Genomic DNA, 27,494 nt, shown 5'->3' with positions numbered 1-27,494 from the left:
TGTCTGGTAGAATCCATGAGAATATGTCATTGCCCAAAATATTCATCAAAAATAGATAATTCATGTCATATTTGCAATGAAGTGCCTCCCCTATGGACACCCATAGTTAAATATAGTCTTGCTTCACTTTTGTAGAATTTTTGTAGGCAATTAGAATTAGGAACTTGGTTAGGCCCAGTTTTACGCAGAATTATTTCATATTTTATGTATCAGCCTACCAAGCTTTGCCACCCTAGTACATTTAAAACAAGGGCAATACTGATAATAGGTATCTTAAAATAATTTTATTTATTTATTTATTTATTTTGTGAAGTATGTATTAGATAACAAATATAAGTATAAACATGATTATGAATACATGAAATTGATACAAATAAAAGGGAATATTAGGACAGGGACGGTTGGCACGTTGGGGTGCGCTTATTTGCTGGATCCAGGGTTATCATTGCAGAAAAAGGTTTCAAAATGCATCCAAAATATATGTTTGAAGTTAATGCACGTAGAATCTGAAGAATCATGTAAGAGAAATTGCAGATATTCTGTTTTATTTCATGCTGTTTGTTCCTTGACTGGGGGTTTGGGGCTGTAGAATCTCCTTTGATTTCCAAGTAAATTCTGCTCTTCCTCCATATGTACAATCATTTTCAATCCAGAAGAAAGGAACTGTCTACTTTTTATTGGAAAGTACAGCTGCCACAATTAGGGCAATTAGAAGGACAGCTCCACCCACGGAAACCAAAATAGTAATTACGATCATGCCGCTTGACCGCTCAAACATTACACTGGCTGATTCATAGTTGGCCACTGGAACACAAAGAAATACATAGTTAAGAGGCAAACATTACAAGAAATATCAAAAGAAACTCCGATTTGGATCCTTGTTATGTCTGTAAATTACATTCAGGTCTAAAAATCAACATCGTAGCCTGGAAATGTTCATAACTTCCTCTATGGAAGCCAAGAATTCAGTTGAGCTCTCCAGGCAAGGTTGAGAAATGAGTTGACATCAGCAAACAAATTATTTTCATACATGAAAAGAGATCCAGATTTCAAGTTCCTACAGGTTCCACATTTCCTCCGACAAAGGTTGTTTTTCCTACTGCCAAGAGTTGGGCAGCAGAAGATCTCCCTTATAAAACTGATGTTTAGAATTAGTTAAGATACAATGTGGTCGGGATAGGTCTCCATTTTAAGCTATTCTTGGATCTCTTTTCCCTGCCCATGGACTGCGATCATCTTCTTCACCTCCTTCCATCTGCATTAAGTCAACCTTTAACAGCATTATAAGACCAGGCGGCACCGGTATTTCCAGTACACAGAATACAGGAGAGCAGAGTTGGAAGACACCTTGGAGGACTTCTATGGGGGTTGGATTAGAAAAGGGTCCCCACCCCTGGCCCACCACTGGGCAATGGTCTATTCACAACTGGGTGGGCTGCTGGGGACTTGCAGGGGCTTGGGAGAGTCCCTAGCTAAGACTCTGCGGGGCTCGGAGAGCCCACAATAACCTCAGAAAGACAAGCAGCAAGAGAAAGCTCTTAATAGGCTTAATTGAACTTCTGGGCGTTCAGCCAAGAGCATTTCACACCTTGTAAAAGTGTTGCAAGCTAGATAAACAATCCACTCAATGATTGTGAGGGAGAGCCATTGAGAAAAGCAGATAACATAGCCACTAGCCTCCGAGGGGATTAATTCCCAAATAATAAGAATCATGTAACTCACCAGAAACTCCACTAAGACTCCAAGATCCCTTTTACAGTCACTGCTATTAAGCCTGGTTTCACCCAGTCTTTTATTTAAGTATTAAATGCACGAAATAATAAACAACTTTTTGGTGTGTGTGTGTGTGTGTGTGTGTGTGTGTGTATTTGTTTTCTTAAGTTTTCGTGGGTACTTACATGTATGGCATTCAGCTTTGTTCGGGTATTTTCCCACGTCATAGTAGTGGTGCTTTTAAAGTTGTAGCAACGTTTCAGCAGAATCTCATCTGCCATCATCAGGCTTTTGTATAGTGTTAGTCTGTGAGTTAGACTTTTACAGTGGTTTCAGATTTAAGAGGCACTACAGACAAAATTAGTAAGATACTATACAGACACCACATCAAGACTGCCTTCAAAACAGACAGAAAAATAGCAGCCATCCTCAGAAACCCCAAAGACAAAATTGACCTGGAAAACCAAGGCATATACGAAGTCCCCTGTGCATCATGCCCGGCCACATACATTGGACAGACCAATAGAAGAATAAGCACCCGCCTGGATGAACACAAAAATGCAGTCAAAAAGCTGGAACACACTTCCTCACTAGTCCAACACATGGAAGCCACAGGTCATAGAATCAACTTCAATGGCACCAAAACCCTAGCCACTATAGAAAATCCCAGCCACAGAATCATCAGAGAAGCCATAGAGATTGAAAAAAGACCAGGAAGCATGAACAGAAGAGATGATTCCACCAGGCTGTCAATCATTTGGAAGCCTGCACTCACAAACAAAAAAATCTCCACACCACAAGCCAGGCAAACACCTGGGCACAAACAGATCCCCCTGATACCTCCAGCTCAAACACACCCCAACCAGGCACCCAGATGAAACCCAGCCTCCTAACTAATGATAGCCGTCCATTTACCCGGCCAAGCTGCACTAAAGGCCTCCAATAAAGTAACACAATGTTGCCAGCCAATCAAGATACAAAAAGAGCCAAAAAAAACAGACAAGATATTAGAAGCAGAACACAGCAAACTCCAAGACCAATAAACACAGACCAAGACTCTCAACCAATCAGGATGAAGAAAAACCATTCTGGCACAGCAATAGACTGCCCCAAATTTAAATCTGAAACCACTGTAAAAGTCTAACTCACAGACGAACACTATACAAAAGCCTGATGATGGCAGATGAGATTCTGCTGAAACGTTGCTACAACTTTAAAAGCACCACTACTATGACGTGGGGAAATACCCAAACAAAGCTGAATGCCATACATACATACATACATACATACATACATACATACATACATACATACATACATACACACACACACACACACACACACACATATATATATATATATACATATATATATATATATATATATATATATATATATATATATATATATATATATATATATATATACACATATACATATACATCATATACATATACATATACATATACATATACATATACATATACATATACATATATATATATATATATATATATATATGTATGTATATATATATATATAAGTAATTAGGGCAAAGAAGCGATATTGAGTTGGCCACACCCACCCAATCACATGAACATCTAGCCATGCCCACCCAGCCACATGACCACCCAGCCACGCCCACCCAGCCAGTCATTAGGATGGAGAGCCCCTTGCTAAAAAATTTGAAACCCACCCCTGGGCGCATGCACAGCTCAACTTGCATCAGTGACAGGCCGGTGCACACGCACACACATGCAGCTCAGCTCAGCTTGCAGTCGAACTGTGTATGCATGCGCTTGTGTGCCAGCCCACTACTCACACGGCCTGGTTCCCCTCTCCCCACCCCAAGCCAGGCCACCAAGCTGCAAAGATTGGGGATTGCTGGATTAGAAGACTTCCAAGGTCCCTTCCAATTCTGTTACTATATATTCTGAATACTGGATTGATTGATTTAATTGGGTGCCCATCTTACCTCAGAATAAATCTGAGCACCTTACACTCACACCGGCATTGCCTGGTCTTACAAAGTTGTTAAACTTTGACGATATGGGTCCCCAGCGAAAAAGCAGCTTATGAGTTTGATACACATTTCTACAAGAATATGTGTGTGTGTGTGAGAGAGAGAGAGAGAGAGAGAGAACTCTCCACTGCTTCATCTGAATATTTATGCAGCTCCAATTTATGAATTCAACCATACAACTTTGTAAACCATGGCTTATGGCTTAGCATTGTGGATGGATCATTCTGTTCCCCAAACTATGGTTAAAGTCATGTACAGAAATAGCCAACCTTTGGGGGATGAATTGGCGTTTATGACAGCAAGAGCTGAAGGTGCGCCCAGGAAGTAGCTCCCAGGGGGATAATTGCCACCAGTTTCACTGATTTTTCAGGATGCTTCTAAATTTTCTCATTTGGCCCACCAAACTTGCCACTTAGGGAGCATCCTTGCAAGAAAGCCCTCACCTGTAGCTGTACGTTATGGTGTTCATTTGCAAATAAAGATGCTGCTGCTGGGATTTGCCTGGTTCTGGATTAAAGCAATGGATTGATCCAGCCAGGGAGTTGTGGGTCAACAAAACAAAAAAAATTAATGGGGAACTTTCTTTTCTTCCTATACTAATGAAATAACTAATCAACTATTGATTTTAGCTACTTTCTTAAGATACACTGCTGTGAAAAAAAACCCCGCTAACTCAAGAATGTTGATATGGGCATAGGATAGATAGATAGATAGATAGATAGATAGATAGATAGATAGATAGATAGATAGATAGACAGACAGATATATATATGTATGTATGTATGTATGTATGTATGTATATGTATATGTATATGATGTATATGTATATGTATATGTATATGTATATGTATATGTATGTATATATATATATATATATATATATATATGTGTGTGTGTGTGTGTGTGTGTGTATGTATGTATGTAGATGATAGATAGATGATAGAGAGACAGAGAGACAGACAGACAGATAAAGATAGATTATAGACAGACAGACAGACATAGAGATAAAGATATAGATAGATGATAGATAGATGATAGATGATAGACAGACATAGAGATTAAGATAGATAGATGATAGATAGATGATAGACAGACAGACAAAGAGAGAAATATAGAGACAGACAGACAGACAGACAGACAGACAGACAGACAGACAGACAGACACACACACACACACACACACACACAGAGAGAGAGAGAGAGAGAGAGATGATAAAATGTTCACAAAACAGCCAAGAAATAATTCCCTACTAACGTACCTGTGTTTTTAGTCAAGCATCTTGAAACTTACCATTCCTGGTCTGTATGGCTGTTGACCAATCTGTATGTGCTCTTATGACAGACTTGTCATCCAAAAAAAAGTAGTTCACCCTTTAAATGAATGAACGAGGAAAAGATAAAGAGAAAATGATTAGGAATGTGGAAGTTGATGGAAGATAAGAGCTTCAAAAAGATGGAGAAATTATAAATGGTTGTTGGTATCTCCTAGACTTTTATAAAATGCTGTTTCTAAGCAAAAAGAGAGCAAAATAAATGCTTCTTTTGGAAATACCCTTAAAAATGAAGGAAGAACTTCAAGAAACAATGGCTGGAAACCATCCAATGAGGACACCCCATAAAGCATAAAGAAACAGAAGATTCTATCGAGATGGATCAAAAAAGTCAAGGTTATTAAAGCTCCACATCTTTTTTTTGCATGCATGACATGTGCAATGCACTAACACAGGGGCCTTGTGTTAAAAAAGGGTAGCCATGGCCTGTCTCCTTTTAATAGGCGTTAACGTGTGTGGCCTAGGGATTGACAACTGCAGTGGCCATTTTGAATTATTGGGATGGAGCCACTTCAAAGACAACTGTACAAGCAATTACAGAAGTTCAGCTTTAAATGGTTAGCATGAAAGCACCTTCACGAGGGGCACACAGTATCCAGTCCATCCCACTTGCCCATGGAAAATACAGGTAATCCTTGACTCATGACCACAGCGGAGCCCAGAATTTAAGTCATATGTCATTGCAGTCGTAAGTGGAGGCAGCACAGGACTTGATTTTGCAACCATTTTTATAACCATTGTAAAGAAAGTCACTGTGATCATGTCGTGTAGTCATTAAGCGAATCCAGCATATCCATTGGGTGTTTTGTGCCATTTTCTGCCAGAAAAAAGGCAAAAAAAAATTGTAGCAAATCACGAGAGGCTGCAACTGGTCATAAATGGAAGCTAGTGGGCCAAACACCCAAAATGCAATCATGTGACTGCGTGCATACAGCAGTCATAACTATGAGGATGGGCTGTAAGTAGTTTTTTTTAAAAGTCCATCATAATTTGGAATGTTTGTTAAATGACCGGTCATATATCGAGTTCTTCCTTACAGAGGAAAACTGAAGTCTTGGAAAAAAGGGAGATATTTATATATCTCTAGGTGCGCAATAAAAGTGAAACACCACTCATGCATCATCACAAAATCTCCAGAAATGTAAAGCCTACAAACTTGAAATTTGGCACATACTGGCTTCTAGGTGCTCACTAAGAAAGGATTTTTCAAAATGACCATCACAGCATTTATGTTTCATATATTATTATTATTAACATGCTCTGATGGTAAGGAATTCTACTCCCCCTCCCTACCTGAAAAGAAATCTGTTCCAAATGCAAAACACAAGCAGAGGAGAGGAGTTTCAGTTTTAGTTTAACAGCACCAAGCAGCTTTAATACAGAACAGTTGAGCTAAGCCATGCCCAAGCTCCTTGCTGTCTCCTTGTTCACACAGCAAATACTGTTTCAGTTTCCAAACAGCCCTCAACTCTCTCACACACTGACAGGATGCTAGCCAGATGAATACCGATGGATGCTGGTAGGCAGAGGCACAATTTTCTCCCCCTTATTTTCCTCCCCAAAAACTAAGCCCAACCACATAGTTTTGTAGCAAAGCGTGGATATCGAGCTACTTACCTATAAAAAGTAGATGGCTTAAGAGGTTGGTTGCAGAAGGGACCTTTGGTTTGACGGCAGAACTCTGTCCCCACCTGGTAGCCTACCACACTGATCAACTCATATTGGCTATCGTCCAGGTCAAGAACCAGAAGTCCCCTGGTCACTCTGCAGGAGACGCTTTTGAATTCATCTGCAAAATACACCTGGGCCTGAGGAGTCCTACGGAGGTTCTCAATCTGTTCGGTATCTGTTACGCCTGAAAAAGAATAGAAAAGAGAAAGACAGAAACATGAAAATCGCTGGCCTGTTTGATCACCAGAAAAAGAATCACAAACTTTTCAAATGGGCAGAAATGGGGAAGAATTTAGCTTTTCTAGGCTCTGCCTTGCCAGGTTGATAATTCTACATGAGCTATGACAAAAAAAATTAGACCAAGGAGACATGGGCTACAAATATCTGGACTACTACTTGATCAATACCTAATAATACCACTCTATAAAGTCTTAGTAAGACCACATCAGCAATACTGCACGCAGTTTTGGTCACCATACTGTAAAAAAGATGTTGAGACTCTAGAAAGAATGCAGAAAAAAGCAACCAGGATGATAGGGAAGAGTTGGAAGGGACCTTATAGGTCATCTAGTCCAACCCCCTGCCCAAGTGGGAGTCCCTACACCATTTCTGACAAATGGCAGTCCAATCTCTTCTTGAAAGTCTCAAGTGATGACGGTCGCACAACTTCCGAGGGCAAGCTGTTGGTTGATTGTTCTCACAGTCAGAAAGTTTCTCCTTATTTCCAGGTAAAATCTCTCCTTGTTCAGTTTCCATTATTCCTTGTCTGGCCTACAGGTGCTTTAGAAAATAGCTTGACCCCTTTTTCTCTGTGGCAACCCTTCAAATATTGGAAGATGCTATCCTGTCTCCCCTGGTCCTTCTCTTCCCTAGACTAGCCACGCCTAGTTCCTGCAACCGTTCGTTGTATGTTTTAGCCTCCAGTCCCCTAATCCTCCTGGTTGCTCTTCTCTGCACTTTTTCTAGAGTCTCAACATCTTTTTTATAGTGTGTTGACCAAAACTGGATGCAGTACTCTAGGTGTAGGTTACTACAGGCTTTATAGAGTGGTATTAGTACCTCACTTGATCAAAGAATATCAGCCAAGGAGACACTAGGAAGCTTTACGATGATGACAGGGGTGGGATTCAAAAATTTTAACAACCGTTCTGTGGGTGTGGCTTAGTTGGTGGGCATGGTTTGGTGGTCATGTGACTGGCTGTGCGTGGCCAACTCAACATCACTCACATCGAGGCACGCATCTCCTCCCCTGGCCTCTTGTGACTCTGGGGATGCTGCAACAGTCATAAGTGTGAAAAACAATCATAAGTCACTTTTTTCAGTGCCACTGTAACTTTGAATGGTCACTCCACACAAGCAAAGTACCAGCAAAAGTGGGGAAAAAAAACTCCAGAGAAGTTCCAGAGACAGGAAGTCTACTCCTGGCAAGAATGTAATAAGGGTTACCCGAGAGGCAGTTTCTGTAAGCAACACCAGAATGTTTCCTTCCTGCCTTCCTTACAGGATTAGGCCAGTAATTTCTTCTAACAACTGGTTCTCTGAACTGCTTAGAATTGCTTAGAATGTTAACAACCGGTTCTAGCAAATAGGTGCAAACTGGTAGAATCCCACCCCTGGATGATGATCTAGATCAATGTTTTTCAATCTTGTCAGCTTTAAGATATGTAGACTTCAAGTCCCACAGTGACTGCACAATCCTGTCCCACAATCCTCCAGTCATGTTAGTTCGGGAATTCAAGTCCACAAGTGTTAAACCTGCCAAGTTTGAAGACCCTTGCCCTAGATTATTATGCTAGTTATGTTACACATTAAATAAATCAAGATCTAGGCACCTTTTGAGTTGAGCCAACACTTTCTGGCATAATGATATGGTTTTCTAGCAATTGTGTGGAAGGGGTTTCATTTTTCCTCTTCTTAACTGACTTTTTAAAAATATGTCAGTGAAACTAATTATCCTGGGCTGCTCATCCTGGGCTAATAAGGATAGTCCAACCCTGTTCAGCCTTTTGAGATCAGGCAAGGTTGATCTCAGGCAGGGATCAAGGGAAGCCTTAGCTTAATGAGATTTGTGGATCATCCATACACAATCTATATGGGGAACTAGATCTCAGTGGAATAATTTTTTTTTTCTGGACTCAATTCTACATTTGAAACCCAGCAGATGGAGCGATGTTGTTTTAAGTTGTTTGGAGATATTTTGATTAATGCCAAGCAATATAGAAAGCTTTGAAGAAAAAGAATGGCAAGTGATCTTTGTAGATTCATATTGAATTTGTTGGTTAAGATTTCACCCACTGCTTAGGACTGAAGCTAAACTATCACACAGTTATAGATCTCCAAATTAGTTGGGCTCCCACGTCTCTAAACCAGAAACTTGGATTTAAAAAGCACAGTGGCTAGGTTTTACAGTATACTAAATTACATTATAGATTAGTTCCATGAAGGAAACAGCCATTTTGGGCACCTGGGAAAAGAAAGCACAACACGTGGCTACTGTAGTGCAGAGAAGGACCAGGGGAGACATGATAATAGCAGTGTTCCATGATTTGAAGGGCTGCCACAGAGAGGAAGAAGGGGTCAAGCTATTTTCTAAAGCACCCGAAGGCCAGACAAGGAATAATGGATGGAAACTGATCAAGGAGAGATTCAATCTGGAAATAAGGAGAAACTTTCTGACAGTGAGAACAATCAACCAATGGAACAGAAATTGCCCTCAGAAGTTGTGGAAGCGCCATCACTTGAGACTTGCAAGAAGAGATTGGACTTCCATTTGTCCGAAATGCTGTAGGGTCTCCTGCCTGGGCAAGGGGGGTGGACTAGATGACCTACAAGGTCCCTTCCAACTCTGTTAATCTGTTAAACATGTCAAATGTCATACTCTGGCTTTCTTGAACGCCCTTGTCCAAAGCGGGAGTGAATACTAACCCTCCACTTCATACAGAACAGCTGAATTGCTGCAACAACAAGGGCCCGTTAACCATTTCAGAACAAATGTGGCAGATGCTACAGCAGCTTCTGCAGTTCTTTGAAATTGTTGATTAGCAAGTTTTTCCTCACGCAAGACCAGAAAGGAAAATATTTCCAGCTTGAGTCACGGACCCTACTCAGGACTGTTATTTTCTCTCTTTTTTTTTTCAGAATGAGGTGAAAATCTCCTTGAACTCAAGCTTAGTCTTGGCTATTCCTTACACCCCTCCATGCCATTGATCGCATCAAGAAAGCACAACTTTCTTTTGCAGACAGTTTTCCAAGCCTGGATATCAGCTTTGAGATTTTCCCCATCCAAAGCTCACATAAACCCAACAAGAGGCATCCAATCCATGGGAAGGAAGTCAAACAAGTCAAAAGGACAGCAGAGAGAAACACTGGCTGGCTTTCAAGATTCTGTTATTATACCCTACACCAGAGGTCTCCAACCTTGGCAACTTTAAGACTTGTGGACTTCAACTCCCAGAATTCTCCAGCCAGCTATGCTGGCTGGAGAATTCTGGGAGTTGAAGTCCACAAGTCTTAAAGTTGCCAAGGTTGGAGACCTCTGCCCTACACTACAGCAATAAACTGGGACTCCTGGAATCCTTCTAAATCCTGACCTGGTCTAGCTCAAAGGGCTGGTACTTTCACTGGCTACCCATGTAGATTGCTCTAGATTGCTCTCAGTGGTGGGATTCAAATTCTTTTACTACTGGTTCTGTGGGTGTGGCTTGGTGGGCATGGCAGGGGAAGGATACTGTAAAATCTCCATTCCCTCCCCCCTCCAGGGGAAGGATACTGTAAGATCCCCATTCTCTCCCCACCCCACTCACCTGCTTTCCAGCTCTATTCTCCTGTGCAGGGCAACAAAAGAAGACCCAGATGATCAGCTGGGACTTGGGAGGCAGAGAATAGATGGGGGCGGGGCCAGTTAGAGGTGGTACTTCGAACTACTCAAAATGTCCGCCACCGGTTCTCCAGAACTGGTCAGAACCTTCTGAATACCACCTCTGATTGCTCTCCGTGACTATGCTTGATTATTTTCAAGAGAGGTACAAAATGTAATTATTTCAGATCTCCTCTTGGACTTCTCTTTAGCACTTAGCAATAGCACTTATGCTTATATAGCACTTCACAGTGCTTTACAGCCCTCTCTAAGTGGTTTACGAGGTCAGCATTTTGCCCCCAACAATCTGGGTCCTCATTTTATCCACCTCAGAAGGATGGAAGGCTGAGTCAATCTTGAGCCTGATGAGATTAAAACTGCCAAATTGCAGTCAGCTGGCAGTCAGCAGAAGCAGCCTGCAATACTGCACTCTAACCACTGCACTTTAATGAGAGCTTCCCTTCCCAGTTCCCACAATGAATTCTCTCATTTTCCAATTCTGGATATTCTACACCCATTGCCTACAATGAATTTTCTCATTCTACACCTACTAGAACTCTCATTGCTCCTTCTTCCTCCTTGATGTAGTTACTACTGCTCTTCCCATAGCATCTTTATCCAAAGAGTAGAGCAGTGTTTCTCAACTTTGACAACTTTAAGATGTGTGAACTTAGTTGGGGTAGAGGAACAATATGTTTCCATTACAAGGACCTTGCCTTAAAAAACGAAGGCATTTATTATTAAAAATGAACTAAGCGTCTCCAGTAACTAGAAAGCATGAATATTGAAGTTGAGAGGCTTGTAAACAAAAGACAGATGGCTTCTCTAAAAGCTATTGTGTTTTTAAGTTGTTTGCACAACTGATTTAGAAATCAGAATTTGAAAGCACGGAAGATCCTCCTTTGAGAAACTTCTGTGAAACTTTAGTAGATGAGAAGAGTTTGATTGTAGGAATGCAATTTCTCAGCCTGAATTTTATTCTTATCTGTTCCCAATGTTGTATTTAAGTTGTTAAACATAATAAAGACTTCACTTATTTCAAGGTAATTACCTGGTAAAGTGGATGCATCTGGAAGTTGAGCCACTGCTACTCTGACTTTGGTTGACTTAAACTTGGAGGAAGACACACATTTTGGAACATTAATAATAAAATTGCTGCCCATGAAGGTGGTGAGAAGCATGCTGTTGTTAGTGGAGAAATCCAGGGCTAAAAAATATGAAATCAGTAGGAATATTAGTGTATTTCTTCAGTCTGTAAGCCACAGGATGGCTCATTTTTCATGAAATATGACAGCCCGGTGCAGTTCATTCAGAAATGAAGTTTTCAAAAAGTATTAACATAAAAAGCCTGCAATGTTATGAAAACTGCTTCTTCTCTTCCACAAAGCATCATTTAACTCTACCCAGAAGGTTGAATTATTTTTTTTAAAAAAATAAAAATACTAAGGGAAGAAAACTTCAGCACTTCAATGTTTCTTCAAAAGAAACCAACCAACCAACCAACCGACCAACCAACCAACCAATTAACAAAGAAAAGCTGATGAAACATCTAAATTTCTCCTTATCACCTCCTAAACCACAGGAGACATTGCAGAGAAGGATTAGCAATCCCACTTTGTAGCAGTGAAAGAGAAAATCCTAAAATAAAATGTATGAAAATAATGTTCTAGAATTGAGTCTGTCTGAACAGAAAAATATTTTTCCCTTTTAATTTGTCCCTAGATTGTCCGAGTAAGCAATGAATTAGCATGATGTAATAAAGTTATTTGGCTCTCTTCACACTCTTGGAATATCATGAATATCTGCATTTTGGCAAATTGGCCTTGGCCAACTTGATGTAATTATGGGACCTTCTCCTTGGAGTGCCTTTAGATAACCTTGACCTGCAATCCCTACAGTCTTTCTGGCTACACATCATGGAATTTCTGAACTAAGACATCTGAATAGCTCCAGTTGGGCAAGTCTATATTAGTTCATGCAATCCTGATCTCGGTTTGACTGAAGAAGGTCATACTTACGGATTTTCTCCAGATTTTCTAATGGAATGGTCCATCCTGATCTCAAGATGCCAGAGAAAAACAGAAGCAAACCCAGATTCACACCATAAATTCGCATGGCTGGAATCTAAAGATTTTATTTTCTTCTGGTGTCCTAGAAGCTGCCCTGAATTCCACCTGATTTGACAACTGAAAGGCAATGAGCAGAAGGATAGATTTTCTCCTTAAAAAAAAAAGGGGAGGTCCTTGATGTCTGGCAAACATAAAACTAGGCTGAGAAACAGGGTAAACCAGAGAATCAGGCCATGGACCCAGTAAGGTGGGATATCTGTTGTGCAAGGGGTTCTTTCAAATATTCAAAGCATGAAGCTGATCTATAAGGAAGTTTTTGCTTTATGAAATCTGGGCAGAAACCAGACAGTGTTATTTTCAGGTTCCTTACCTTGTTAATTGAGGAGACCATTGCAAACACATTATTATTTATATATCATTTGCAGTGTAATCCTATGTATTATGCTCAAAAGTAGTCATGTATTACTGAGTCCACTGGAGTTATTTCTACTGAGAAAGTGACTGTAATACAGGGGTCTCCAATCTTGGCAACTGTAAGACTTCTTCAACTCCCAGAATTCCTCAGCCAGCTTGCTGAGTTGAAGTCTACAGGTCTTAAAGTTGCCAAGTTGCAGATCCCTGGTATAGTCCAACAATCTTAAAAAGAAGAAATTTAGGCTTATGTACTTTGAAGAAAATCCCAGTACATCCATATAGCTTACTTTAGCGCTTTATTTTCTTCCTCCAAGAACGGATTGTCCAAATTTCAGGTAATTTATCAGCCTTGCTGGAAGTACAGAAGCTTCCCTTGAGTCAAGCTGGATCTCTCTGATGATTTCAGGGTTATGTGTTGGAAACCACATGAAAATGTTGCAGTCTTCTTCCCCAACTTTGCAATCGAGTTCAGTTGAAAGCTAAAAAAATGTTCAGTGCATTTCAGGGCTACTTATTTAAGGAAACGTTAATTGTAGATCCCATGAGTAGCAATCTCGAAGAAAAAAATTCCAAATCTGAGACAAGTCCTTTCTTTTTTAGTAGACATTTCTTTCCATAATACAGAACCCATTTGACACTGCCTTCTTCATTTCTCTTCAGATTTCCTGGCCAAGATGTTCACTCTGAGATTTCTTGTAGGTTTCTCATCCAAGATCTAGCCCTACTTAATTCACTTCACTCCCCATCCCAGGTCACCCAAAGATTTTGTGATGGCTTTACTCAAGCTGGAGAGTTCCTTGAAAGAACCAAACCAGATGGAACCACATTTTATTTATTGATTGATTTGATTTGATTTGTCAAATGCTTACAAGATAATAGGTATAAGTATAAACATAAGTAAGAATACAGGAATTTGGTAGGAATAAATGGGGACAATAGGACAGGGACGGTAGGCACCATGGTGCACTTATGCACGCCCCTTACAGATCTCTTAGGAATGGGGTGAGGTCAATAGTGGATAGTTTGAGGTTAAAGTTTTGGGGGTTTGAGGCTGTAACAACAGAGTCAGGTAGTGCATTCCAGCCATTGACCACTCTGTTGCTGAAGTCGTACTTTCTGCAATCAAGTTTGGAGTTGTTTACATTGAGTTTGTATCTGTTGTATGCTCTGGTATTGTAGCGGTTGAAGCTAAAGTAGTCATTGACTGGTAGGACATTGTAGCAGATAATTTTGTGTACTATGCTTAAGTCTAACCCTAGGCGGCACAGTTCAAGGCTGTCCAAACCCAAAATTTCAAGCCTGATGATATAGGGTATTCTGCTGTAAGCAGAGGAGTGTAGTACTCTTCTCGTGAAATACTTCTGGACTCGCTCAATTGTATTATTGTCTGATGTATGTAGGAGTCCAAATTGATGGACAATGGACAAGCACCTTAAAAGCAGCCTAGACACAGAAGAAATGCAAGGCCCTCATTTATACAGAGGGATTCTTATCATCTATTTCCTGCTATGCACCTTGTCCTCTTCTAGGGATGTTCAGCCTTTCTTTCATATTGTCCAGATCAGGGGTCGCCAACCTTTTGGACCTCAGAGACCACCAAACTCATAATTTTAGATGCCAGGGACCACTAACCAGTTGTGTGGGTGTGGCCTAATTTGTGGGTGTGGCTTGGTGGTCATGTGACTGCTCAGCATGGCTTGTATGTAAATATTATAAATATTTATACAAATATTGCATTGTTTTATAAAAAAAGAGCAACTTTTACCCAAAATCAGGCAAAGCAGGCAGGCAGATTAAGTTGCTCACAGAATCACAGATTCATTCAGAGATCTATCTCTCTGCCATTGGCTAGTGCAGTCTGTCACATAAAATTTGCTTGCAAGCAAACTCATAAAATTTCCTATCAAGCAAACTCACAAAATTAACTCACAACACACCATATATGTAAACATTGATTTTTTTTTAATAAAAAAGAGCAACTTTTACCCAAAATCAGGCAAAGCAGGCAGGCAGATTGATAACAGATAGAGTTGGAAGGGACCTTGTAGGTCATCTAGTCCAACCCCCCACCCAAGCGGGAGACCCTACACCATTTCTGACAAGTGGCAGTCCAATCTCTTCTTGAAAGTCTCAAGTGATGGCGCTTCCACAACTTCCGAGGGCAAGCTGTTCCATAATTGAGTTGAGATTGAGTTGCTCATAGAATCAAAGATTCACTTAGAGATCTGTGTTTCTGCCATTGGCTAGCTGAGTCTGCACTGCTTCAGTCCTAAGGAAGGTTTGGCAGAGCTGAAGATCTAAAGATTAGCTAGAAAGCAAGAAATCCAACCATTTCCTGCTTCCTAGCTAATCTAAATCTCCTGGCAAAGCAGAACAGATGATGGTCGGAAAAAGGAAAAATAGCAATTTAGCAGGCAGGTTTGTCGGGTAAGGAGTGAGTGGGCGGGGAGGGTTCCCATGGGCCATGTGGGCGGTGCAGCCTTGTGTTTCTGCGCAGCCTGGATTAATTGCTTTGTGCGGGTGCTCTGGGGGTGAGATTTCTCTGCGGCCCACCAAAATTTTCTCACGCCCACCAGCCCACAGGTTGGCTACTGCTGGTCCAGATGACCTAAACTCAAGCTTTTTTATCTTTTCAGTCAAGCTCATTTGTATATGGAGAAAATTGGACTCCTATCTTGCACCAAATTCTTTTTTCCCTTGCTTATTTCTTTTTCCTCTGTGTGTTATACTGACTCTTTCATGCCGCAAAATTCCTCAAGGTAAGAAAAAAAATGCAATAGCTCTTATCATTGGGTCTAGCCAAACAATCGCACCAAAGTATTTATAATGGAAAGAATGGCTTTGTCCCATCTGAATGTACTCCAAGGACATAAAAACCAGGCAGAGCTTTGACCACGTATCCCAGCTACCATCTTTATTATAATTTTTTACTGTATCTGCAGAACCCCTTGTTTATTCTCAAACAAGAATTTCCTGCCCGTGCCTTCGTTTTCTGGTTCACACTCAGCAAGATGAGATTTCTGAAGGATCAAAGCCAGTGGTGGGATTCAAATATTTTTACTACCGGTTCTGTGGGCGTGGCTTGGTGGGCGTGGCAGGGGAAGGATACTGTAATCTCCATTCCCTCCCCACTCCTGGGGGTAGGTTACTGCAAAATCCCCATTCCCCCCCCACCCCACTAACCTGCTTTCCAGCTCTGTTCTCCTGTACAGGGCAACAAAAGAAGACCCAGCCAATCAGCTGGGACTCGGGAGGCAGAGAATAGATAGGGGCGGGCCCAGTGGTGGGATTCAATTTTTTTTTACTACTGGTTCTGTGGGCGTGGCTTGATGGGCGTGGCATGGCTTGGTGGGCATGGCAGGTGAAGGATAATGCAAAATCCCCATTCCCTGCCCACCCCACTAACCTGCTTTCCAGCTCCGTTCTCCTGTGCAGGGCAACCAAAGAAGACCCAGCCAATCAGCTGGGACTCAATGGGAGGCTGAGAAGAGATGGGGGCAGGGCCAGTCAGAGGTTGCATTTGCCGGTTCTCCAAACTACTCAAAATTTCCGCTATCAGTTCCCCAGAACTGGTCAGAACCTGTTGAATATCATCTCTGGATCAAACCACAATACCTGGTATTTGTGACCTTCTCAGGGATAGGATTACAGTCTATGTTGCTAAGCTGGGCTTTTCGGTATGTCATTCAGAGACAGCAAACAGTGCAATTCCCCTTCCTAATGCCAAGTATTAGACACAGGATACTGGAGGAAGTAATGAGTCGTTGAAATGAAGTGGTCAAATGAGCAGCTTCAGGAATGTGAAGCATGAAACCTCCTTGCTTGGCCTTTCGGTTGTCAATATCTCACAGGTTAAACCAGTAAAACAGTGTCTTGTTCAGAAATCTACACTGAAACCTGAAAAAAGAAAATCTAGTCCAGATTCCGTCTGGCTCTACCTGTACCATTCGCTGGCCTAACTTTCATCCTTTTGTCCAAGTACAGGCAGTCCTTGACTTACAACAGTGACCGTGCAAAGTTAACAACGGCACTGAAAAAAGTGACTTAGGACCATTTTTCAGAGTTACCACCTTTGCAGCATCCCCACAGTCATGTGATCAGAATTCAGATGCTTGGCAACTGACTAGTATTTAGGATGGTTGCAGTCTCCTGCGGTCATGTGATCACCTTTTGCGACCTTCTGATCGGCAAAATCAATAGGGAAGCGACATTCATTTAACAACTGTGTTACTAATTTAACAACCACACTGATTCAGTTAAAATGCGGCAAAACTCAACAAATTTCTCACTTAGCAACATTAAATATTGGGCTCAATTGTAGTCGTAAGTCGAGGACTGCCTGTTATTCAAGGCCTTGACTTGTGCATCGGTTTCACACATAATCTGGACTGAGCGCTCTTTGAATGCACATCCCACTCTCTGCTTCTCTTCTTGCATGAGCTGCGCATCCACAGAAGACATTGGGAATAGCCATATATCCGTTTTAACTTCTCAACAGGGCAGCCACAAATAAAGCACTCATAAGAGTTGATTTAAAAACCACCCACGTTCTCAATGGCCACCTTTCCCTTCCAATGATCGTTTCTAAAGGTGGTCTTTTGGAACAAAAAAAAATAGTATACAAAAAAAATGGAACAAAGGACCTACGATCTCTCTCTGAAACCATATTAGGCCTGGTTTTTAACATTATTGTACTTGCATTGTGTAATTTTGTTTTTTTTAAGAGGTATCTCTTCACTTTTTATCTTTTCATTTAAATTTGATTAAATTAAATTTAAACATTGTATCTTTGCATTTTATATTGTTTTATTTAGTTTCCTGATATTATTTGATTGCTTATTTATTATCCTATGACTATCATTAAGTGTTGTATCTTATGATTCTTGATGAATCTATCTTTTATCTATGTTTTATGCACCGAATACAAATTCATTGTGTGTCCAATCACACTTGGCCAATAAAGAATTCTATTCTATTCTATTCTATTCTATTCTATTCTATTCTATTCTGTTCTGTTCTGTTCTGTTCTGTTCTGTTCTATTCTATTCTATTCTATTGGACAAAATCTGGTTATGAACTTTGAATGCTATTTAAAATGTTTTAAATAAAAATCACCAAAGAAAAAGGGGGAAAAAATATAAGGCACAAAGAAAAAAATATTGCCCGACTGATAATCCGAGTGGGATGTCATCTTAAATGCCTTCTCACCCAGAACTTGGCCAGAAAGTATTTCAACTCCCAAGTAAACTCACCCAGCCCATTACTCCACCATTGACCTGCTATTCATTTGGTTGATCAGGTGTGCTAACAGGTTCCGCTACATGCCTTCACAGCCCATAATATTTAACTGCATCACATTGAAACAGAGCCTATTGTTGCTATGAGTCTTGATCATGCTCTTACCTCACTCAAGAAGACCATATCTGACAAATCACCTGAGGACATTGTGGAATTCAACTTGCATTTATACCACTCCCTCCTGAAAATATCTAAAAAAATGTAAGATATGGTAACATCTGTGAAAGATTCAGCACCTTCTATTGCACCTTCTATATTTTTCAGTGTTATCCTGTAATGTGCAGAATTCTTCCATGCAGGACTAAATCTAATGTAGAATAGAAATTGAATACAGTCTAAAGACAGTTCCTATTATTTAAAAGGAAAGCATTTCTAAACCCCACTGGTGCCAAAGGAAGATATTTTGTGGTTACTTTTCATAGTCAAACAAATACTAAGTTGTATTTGAATATTGATGCTGGTAGGCAGAGGCAAAAATTCTTTTTTCTTATTTTCCTCCCCAAAAACGAGTGTGTGTCTTATAGTCTGGAGCGTCTTATACTCCAAAAAATATGGTAAATCATGCGTATTTTTTTAATACAAACCCAACCTACTGAGAAAGCTACAGGTCTTTAATATCAGAACTCCCATTAATTTCTGGACACTTTGGAGAGCTGGTTCAGTATATTTATTTCAGTTAATTCTGTCGCAAGTAGCTAGGGATAGGAGTCAGGATAACTATAGGCCTACCAGATGTGGACTTCAAAAATCAGATGACCATTAGAGGACAGCAGAGGTTAAAAAAAACTGTAGTTATTTACTGCCCTCTAGTGGTCGACTTAAATTCTGGTCTAGTACCAGTAGCTGTAAGTACAATACATGTACAGTAATTCGAAGACAAACCAGCACTGAACTTTATTTAGGCTTCATTTTATTTAAATGAATTAAAACTTAAATTAAAAAGTTTAGATTAAAAATTTAAATTTAAACTTTATTTAAAACATTCTGCAATGAAAACATCAATATTCTTTCTAAAAGACTAAAGAAGTGCCTCTTTGGCATTATAAATATTGTAGACAATATTCTCCATTTCCCTGAGATCACCAACCCTATTGGGACATCCACATTTTGGCCATAATCTGTAGAATGTGGTCAGATCTAGAGGGTTGGCCAGAGGAGAATGGTCAAGGACAGTATTTTTTTAACCTTAGCCATTTTAGGATAGACGTCAATTCCCAGAATTTCTCAGCCAGCATAGAATTCCCGGAGTTGAAGTCCACCCATCTTAAAGTAGCTGAGATTAAGAAACATTGGTTTAGGACAGGGGTCGCCAAACTTTTGGATCTCACGGACCACCAAACTCATAATTTTAAATCCTGGGGACCACCAATACGAATTTTGACTGACGGTGGCTTGCTGACTTTGGTGAGAGAGAGATCTGATCTAACCTCTCTCCCTCCCTCCCTCCCACACACAAACACACAGAGGTAGGGCAGTGGGATTCAAATTTCTTAACTGGTTCTGTGGGCATGGCCTAATTTGTGGGTGTGGCTTGATGGTCATGTGACTGGCTGGGCATGGCTTGTATGTAAATATTATAAATATTTATATATTGACTTTTTTATAAAAAAGAGCAACTTTTACCCCAAATCAGGCAAAGCAGGCAGGCAGATTGAGTTGCTCACAGAATCACAGATTCATTCAGAGATCTATCTTTCTGCCATTGGCTAGCTCAGTCTGTCACATAAAATTTGCTTGCAAGCAAACTCATAAAATTTGCTACCAAGCAAATTCAGAAAATTAACTCACAACACACCATATATGTAAACATTGATTTTTTTTTTTTATAAAAAAGAGCAACTTTTACCCAAAATCAGGCAAAGCAGGCAGGCAGATTGAGTTGCTCACAGAATCAAAGATTCTATGAGATCTATCTTTCTGCCATCTGCTAGCTGAGTCTGCACTGCTTCAGTCCTAAGGAAGGTTTGGCAGAGCCGAAGTTCTAAAGATTAGCTAGAAAGCAAGAAATCCAATGATTTCCTGCTTTCTAGCTAATCTAAATCTCCCGGCACAATAGAACAGCTGATGGTCGGAAAAATAGCAATTTAACAGGCAAGTTTGACAGGTGAGGAGTGGGCGGGGAGGGTTCCCGTGGGCCATGTGGGTGGCGCAGCCTTGTGTTCCTGCGCAGTCTGGATTAGTTGCTTTTTTTTTTTTACATTTCTCTGCAGTCCACCAAAATTTTCTCATGGACCACCAGTGGACCGCGGCCCACTGGTTGGCGTCTGCTCATTTAGGAGACAGTGTTGAAAGAAATTTCCTGTGTTCGTTTCCCACCTGGGAAACAGTCACCGATGCTGACAAGAAATAGACATGGAAGCCAGCTTTCAGAAAAGAGATCCTTTAATTCAGGAAGGCAAGAAAAGTAGTGACACAGCTCTATCGCTCCTGGCTTGCAAGCAGATTGGGGCTGTGTCTCTGAGTCTTTTATGCTTAATTCCCCTTTGAAGCTCCTGCAGCTTGATGGGATTATTTGTGTGCCTCTAGTCAAAGTGATTGCCCTGGATTCTGTGTTCCTGCCTTAATGGGTTAATCCTGTCCCAGGACCTTTGTCTTTCCTATCTTGTCTTGGGGCAGGAAAAAAGGAGTTCTGGTTTTGTCTTGGTGAGTTATTTTTAGCCTGATTCTTCTTATCTTAACGGCTCTACTTAAGTGTTTCTATTGTCAACTGTTAGCAGGACTGCTCTGAGTTTTTCTTTCAGATGGTGATTCTTGGTATTCTTAAAGAGCTGGCTTGAGTTTCTTGGCACTGTTTTCTGAGGTTTCTGGTGCTGTGAGGTTTCTGGCACTGTTCTTTTGGGATATACTCCCCACAACAGGACACTATGGTTGATCAGAAATCTTGCATTAAAAATGGAATGTCTCATCTACAGTTGCATATGTGGGATTTGACCAGTTGTGAATATGATTATTGGTGGCACAATTTAGGTAATGTTTGTGTCCTGTTTTCCTCTAAAGGGGTGAAGAAAATGGATATATATCGGTAGTTACTGTCTCACTTTAATTTCACAGAACCCCCACTTGTCCATGCGGCCAGGAAGTATGAGTCAAATGATTTGACTCATACTTCCTGGCCACACGGACAAGTGGCTGTGCTTGTCCATCTCTGCATCTCTAAAGATAATCAAAGATATTTGGAGTCTTTTCATCCCAAAGCTTGAAATATAATTGCAAATGCTGAACATGGAAATAATGTCATTCCTAATTGGCTAAGTTGACAACTTGGGGCCAGTTGTCAACATGCCTTTGAAATGTACATGCTTTAAACAATTACTGTGTTTCTCATATAATAAGGCCGGATCTTATTTTTTTTTTTGAGCCCCGAAAAATGGCTTTTCGGGTGACTTAATTCCCCACCTTGCATCTTCGGGCGGGCGGGCGGGCGATGGCTTGGATGTTAACCTCGGCGTTGGTGGGGCACTTCATATTGGGGTCAACGCAGGCAGCACCATATCCAGGTGTGCAACAAAAATACTTCCTAACGGCAAGCCCCCATTCCCCCATTTCGCATGTTTTAATAGGCCTTAATTTGGGGGAGGGGCTTAATTTCATTTCATGCCTATAAAACATGCTGGGACTTCCTATTGGGGAGGCCATATTGTTGGAGAAACAGGGTAACTTGTTCCGGCTTTACATTTTTGGAAAGCCATTTTTAAGGATTGACTAATTGAAATCTCTATAATGCAGGGGTTTCCAACCTTAACAACATTAAGACTTGTGGACTTCAAGTCTTAAAGTTGTTAAGGTTGGAAACCCCTGCATTATAGAGATTTCAATTAGACAACTCCCAGAGTTCCTCAGCCAGCTTTGAAGTTGAAGTCCACAAGTCTTAAAGTTGCAAAGGTTGGAGACCCCTGCTATAATGGAACAACATCTCAGGCCTTTTACATTCCATTACTCCAGCAATATCTCTTCTGTGTGGTAGGAACTGTCATGCCAAAGCTTCATTTCAGGAAGACTCTTAACAGCTTTCTAGAAGGTTTTTAAAGGTACATAATTATTTACTTCATATGTAATGAGCAAGACCCCAGGAACCTCAGACTAAGAGTTACTTTCCCACATGTAGGAAAAACATCCACCAGACTTAAGTGGGACTATGCTGAAATCCTCCACTGTTGGGAGTTGCACCACCAGATGATCAGTATGAGTGGCTGGGGACGGACTGAATTAGCCTTAATGTTCTGGAAGTCTCTTAATGGCTTGCTAAATGGACAATCCCCCTTCAGGGACAGGAGCACAAGAGAGACCCAGCCAGTTCAGGCATTTTTAATTGACTGAGGCAAAGTTGGCTGAAAATTTCTTGCGTTCTCGACTTCTCCAAGCTGGTGCCTTTCAGAGAAATTCAGCTTCAGTTCCTTGGCAAGGCTAGCTTGCCAAGTTAGGGAGTTGAGTTAGGGAGTTAAGAGTCAAATACTCCTGGAAGATATCAATTCTGAGGGAAGAGAGCAAAGCTAATGTGTGTTTTTAAACGCCTTTTAAATGGTATTTACAAATTATAAGCAAACATTCCCAAAACAGCTAAATATGTTTTTTTTAAAAGAAGAAACATTAGGAAAAGAGAACACCAAACTCACTAATAAAAGGAAAAATGAGGTAGGGGAGATATTTTGATTTAAATACCACGATAATCTGACAAGGTTTGGGGCCTATGTATATCTGCGCACTTACCTTTATAGGAAGTTAGCACCCACCCGTCTCCTAGAAAAATGAAATATCCTGGGAAATATTAAAAAGGCAGAATATTTCCTCTAAAAAGAGTAGAAACTCAGAAGCAGAAACTCACCTCAGAAGCAGAAGCTCACCCCCACCTTTGTTAATAGGTGGGCCATGAAGACCTGGGCCAGAATACTTTACATAACAAAGATCTCCAGGTAAAGCTATAGCAATTGCTCAAAAGCCCTTTCAGTGCATCATCCAGCAAGGCTCTACCAAGCCTGGAACTCAGGACAGCCTACAGAGTTGCCCCTGCATGGCCCCATGGGAGGCTGACAACCAATCAGAATACAAGTTCAAATTCAAATCCCAACAAAGGTTATAAAACCCAGGCACTCTCAGCACATCAGCCCTTTTTCTTAATCTCTTCCGTCACCTTGAAGTATGTGATCATCCTTCCTTTTCACTCTGGAGCTTCAGGCTATGTGGTCCTGTCCACCATTAAACCTTCCAAACAGCCTCCATGTTTCCAGGGTCTTTTTCCCCACTTGGAACTGAACCCAGAAGGATTTTTCTTTCAACACCTTGGCTAGAAAAATATGAGCGTTTTAAGAATTCAAAGGCTCTGCTTAATGGTGGAGGGCATAATCATTAGTGGGCGCCAGTGTTAATTCTTGACAGCGGGAGAGGCTTCACGCTAACAGATCTCTTACTGGCTTTTAATAATCCGTTTTCCTTGACATCTGCAATGTAGTACTCTTCCAATCTCTCAACATTTCAGTCACTTAGACATATAAACGGGGCCACCGGGAGAGGCCGCCCAAGGCAGTGATAGTGCCCACCCGTCCACGGACAGTGAGGCGAGGCGACGGCCTGCGCCGTGTCCTCCTCCAAGCTGAGCCCCGCCAAGTGAGCGCCTCTGCCCGATGCCCATGCCGCTGCAGCATTTGGAGCTGCCGGCGCATTTGGAGCTGCGTGGGGACGGGGACGGGCTGGGCGAGGGGTGGAAAAGGATGGGCGGCTTCGGGCTCTCTCTGCTGGACCTGCCGGTCAGGGAAGCAGCGCTGCTGTCGCCTCACCTCCCTGTCTGCCGACAGGTGGGCACAATCACTGCCTTGGGTGGCCTCTCCCGGTGGCCCCTTCGGGTTCGGGCTGGAAGGACTTGGGAAGGAAGCCAAGCTCGGGGCGGCCCGGCTCTTTCGCTTGGCAGGTGGGCGCGCACCCATGGCTCGCTTTCCCAGCTCTGCCCAGCCCACCCGGCTCTGGTGCGGCCCTGGTGGGATGAGCAGAGGGTCCAGCGGGGAGGCACACACTGCCTTGGCAAGAGCTCCGCCTCCGGGCAGGAGGGCCTGCCTGTCAGCTGCGCTGGGCACCCCAGGCAAAGCTCTTCACGCTCTGCCCGGCGCCAGGCAGGGACGGTGGCTGGGCGCTTCTCCCGGGGTGGGCCGATCCTGTGCTGTGGCCCCGGGAGATTCACCTCCCCATGTGCGGTTGGGCTGCCCTCTCGGGCAGGGGAGGCTTTGTCGTACCGGTACTAGGGTGTCGTTTTTAAAAGAATTGGCTTTGCCTTCGAAGGTGAAGGGAAGGTGGCGACAGGAGCGCCTGAAGCCGAGTGTCTCTGCCGGGCTCCGATTGCAGGGAGGAGACCTGGCTGGCTACGTGTGGCTGCGCCAAACGCCGGGGCGTTGCTCTAAACGCCTCAGCAGCACAGGGAGAAGGGAAAGCAACGGTGGTGGAAGGTCTCCCGATACGAAGTGCCCCACCAACGCTGAAGTCAACATCCAAGCCATCGCCGCCCGCCCGAGGATGCAAGGGGAGGAATTAAGTCACCCCGAAAAGACGGCCTAGCCGTTTTTCAGGGTCAAAAAAATTAAGGCCCAGCCTTATTTTGTGAGAAACACGGTACTAACCACCCCCAGCGTTGCATCACTTTTCAACCCACAGGCCAATTGGTACAGCCAGGTCTCCATATCCTTCTGAAAGGGAAGGTTGGGAGCCCACCTCACCTCTGGGGAAAAATGTTCCAGAGGGTGGGAGCCAGAGCAGAGAAGGCTCTCTTTCTGGGCCTCACCAACTGAAATTCTTTGATTTGGGCCTGTATGGTATTTGTATGTCAGTTCCCCTGATCACGAAGTCCTCCAGCTGGTAAGAGGATCTGTTGTGCAAACCCAGATTTTGAAGGTACATGAATCGCTAGTCTGCCACCCCGAGAGAGCCAGCTTCCAGCTGGGCATCTGTAGAAGATGCCCGAGCCAAAGATGGCCCATGGGAGTGATGACTTATTGATTACTAGCTCTGTACCCATGCTTTGCTACGAAACTATGTGATCGGGCTTAGTTTTTTGGGAGGAAAATAAGGAGAAAAAAATCCTGCCTCTGCCTACCAGCATCCATCAGTATTCATCTGGCTAGCGTCCTGTCAGTGTGTGAGAGAATTGCGGGCTGTTTGGAAAGTGAAACAGTATTTGCTGTGTGAGCAAGAAGGAGACAGCAAGGCGCCTGGGCGTGGCTTAGCTCAATTGTTCTGTACTAAAGCTGCTTGCTGCTGTGAAACTAAAACTTGTCTTCTCTGCTTGTTTTTTGCAGGTGGGGGGAGTAGAACTCCTTAGCATCAGAGCGTGTTAATAATAATAATATAGGAAATACTAATGCTCTGATGGTCATTTTGAAAAATCCTTTCTTAGTGAACACCTAGAAGCCAAGAGGAACACAAGTGCCAAATTTCAAGTTTGTAGGCTTTACGGTTCTGGAGATTTTGTGATGATGCATGAGTGGTATTTTGCTTTTATATTAGAGAGATTTATATTTATATGATACAGATTTACAGAGCCGTCCCCATGGACATCTATGCCATATCGTGATGCAAGTGTACTTGTACAATCATGGTTTTTGTGTGTGATGCAATTTCATCCAGGTGATAAAAAGCAAGGTGTTTACTAATCAAATGCCTTCATTTTTAAATGCAATACCTACAAAGCATGATTTTGTCCACCACGGTGTCTCATCTTCCAGGGATCTCCAAAGTTAGCAACTTTAAGATTTGTGGACTTCACTTCCCAGAATTCCTCAGCCATTCATGCTGGCTGGGGAATTCTGGGAGTTGAAGTCCACAAGTCTCAAAGGTTTATTTATTTATTTATTTATTTATTTATTATTATTTATTATTTATTTATTTATTTATTTATTATTTATTTAATTTATTTATTTATTTATTTATTATTTATTTATTTATGTCAATTGCTTACAAGATAATAAGTATAAGTAAAAACATAGTTATGAATACATGGATACATATAAGAAAAATAAAAATAAAATAAAAAATAAATAAAAAAAAGTTGCCAAGTTTGGAAATCCCTGCCCTAAACCTTTGGAGGATATCGGTACTTTGTTTTGGGGGGCTTTTGGACTGGAATCAATTCTACAATGCAACCGGTTCGGGGCATTTCTGCTTGGTCCCTGGGAGACATTAAAAGGGTCCGTAATAATAATTTAGGAATTGCAATTAAGGTTCAAAGTGGGGTTGCACGACCGCAATTCCAACGCCAGTCCCGATTCTCTTCCTCACCTTTTCTCGACAGCAGCGGGACGCCCAAATGTTGGGTGCTAGGGAGCCGGAGGCCTGGGCACGGCGGTGGATCACGCCCACCGGCTGCAGGAAAGACGACGGACGCCCATCTGGCTTTTCCGAGGCTTCCCCGCTTCGGCTGCAGCTTCGCGGTCCGGGAGTGGGTGACGTCAGGGGTCCAGCCCGGCCTCGGCCACGCCCCTCCCCTCTTCGCGGCCCCCCATTGGCTGCGACGCGCCGAGCTAGCGGGTGGCAGGAAACGTTCCAAAAGGCGAGCGCCGCCAGCTGCAGATCAGCTGCTGCTGCTGCTGCCTGCGGAGGCGGAAGCGGCGCCGGCCAACGGGGAAGCCTCTCTCTGGGAAGGGACGGGCATTTCAGGCAGGCCGCTCGGCGGCGATGTCCCCGCAGTAGCTCTCTTGCCTTAGTCCCCACGCTTGGGGGGCAGGGGAGGGGCAATCCGGCCCGAGCGCTTGAGATGCCCGACGCTGGGCGGGCGCTGCTGGCATGGCCTCCTTCGCGGCTCCCGAGCAGCAGGACGGCGACAGCGGGGAGCTGGACCGCTCCCTTCAGCAGATGCTGCGGGCCATAGTGGAGGAGAGGACCCGCGTTAGCCTCCGCCACGAGATCAGTGGGCTCGGTGAGTGGAGGGCCGGCTGGAGATGCCGAGGGGAAGCAGCAGCCGGTGGGGTTGGAGGGGGCGAAGGCGACCCGGGGGCATCCCTGGTAGAGAAAGTCGCCGCCTTGCTTGGTCGGGAGAAATGCAGGCGCTCCGCCACCCCTCTCTCTGCGCTGACCCTCCTTCTCGGAAGCCCTCTGCACCTGCTCAGGGACTCGTTTCCCCCCCACCCCGCCCATAACCTGCA

At 42.6% G+C, this 27,494-nt stretch overlaps 2 protein-coding genes across 8 annotated transcripts in view; one reads left to right on the top strand and one right to left on the bottom strand.

Moving 5' to 3' along the window:
- Window positions 1-270: 270 nt before the first annotated feature.
- UPK2 (uroplakin 2) lies at window positions 271-26,816 on the bottom strand. 6 transcript variants are annotated; one of them, XM_087969511.1, is made up of 9 exons: window positions 26,632-26,768; window positions 23,504-23,651; window positions 18,481-18,566; window positions 13,365-13,873; window positions 12,613-12,780; window positions 11,646-11,801; window positions 6,685-6,922; window positions 5,028-5,107; window positions 272-804 (listed from the first exon to the last, which is right to left on the bottom strand). In XM_087969511.1, exons 5-9 carry the CDS (start codon window positions 12,707-12,709, stop codon window positions 668-670), a joined length of 708 nt encoding a protein of 235 aa, XP_087825637.1. In that variant the 5' UTR covers window positions 12,710-12,780; window positions 13,365-13,873; window positions 18,481-18,566; window positions 23,504-23,651; window positions 26,632-26,768; the 3' UTR covers window positions 272-667. The 6 variants fall into 6 exon arrangements, with proteins under 6 accessions (XP_087825638.1, XP_087825637.1, XP_087825639.1 ...); XM_087969512.1 differs by lacking the exon at window positions 23,504-23,651 and having other exon boundaries at window positions 271-804; window positions 26,632-26,793; XM_087969513.1 differs by lacking the exon at window positions 23,504-23,651 and having other exon boundaries at window positions 13,365-13,556; window positions 26,632-26,816.
- A 49-nt stretch (window positions 26,817-26,865) lies between these two features.
- The window catches only part of KIAA0930 (KIAA0930 ortholog), a 72,369-nt gene continuing 71,740 nt past the window's right edge, over window positions 26,866-27,494 (top strand). Inside the window, exon 1 of one of the 2 annotated variants that reach the window (XM_087969497.1) lies at window positions 26,866-27,268. In XM_087969497.1, the coding sequence (XP_087825623.1) occupies window positions 27,136-27,268 (133 nt within the window). In that variant the 5' untranslated portion in view covers window positions 26,866-27,135. The remainder of the gene's footprint in view (window positions 27,269-27,494) is intronic. The other variant, XM_087969498.1, reaches the window with a different exon arrangement.

This window comes from Notechis scutatus, chromosome 6 (assembly GCF_049901735.1).
Source record: "Notechis scutatus isolate UNSWTSFEM ecotype Mainland chromosome 6, rNotScu1.2, whole genome shotgun sequence".
Classification (NCBI taxonomy): Eukaryota; Metazoa; Chordata; class Lepidosauria; order Squamata; family Elapidae; genus Notechis; species Notechis scutatus.
The sequence above is the reverse complement of the archived record's forward strand: the minus strand, read 5'-3'. Positions and strand labels throughout refer to the sequence as shown.

Coding starts and splice junctions, on each gene's coding strand:
- UPK2 (XM_087969513.1), bottom strand. CDS start 12,709: ATGCGAATTTATGGTGTGAATCTGGGTTTGCTTCTGTTTTTCTCTGGC. Junction 11,802..12,612: donor AGAAAATCTGGAGAAAATCC/GTAAGTATGACC, acceptor CATATTTTTTAG/CCCTGGATTTCTCCACTAAC. Junction 6,923..11,645: donor AGATGCATCCACTTTACCAG/GTAATTACCTTG, acceptor ATTCTTTTTCAG/GCGTAACAGATACCGAACAG.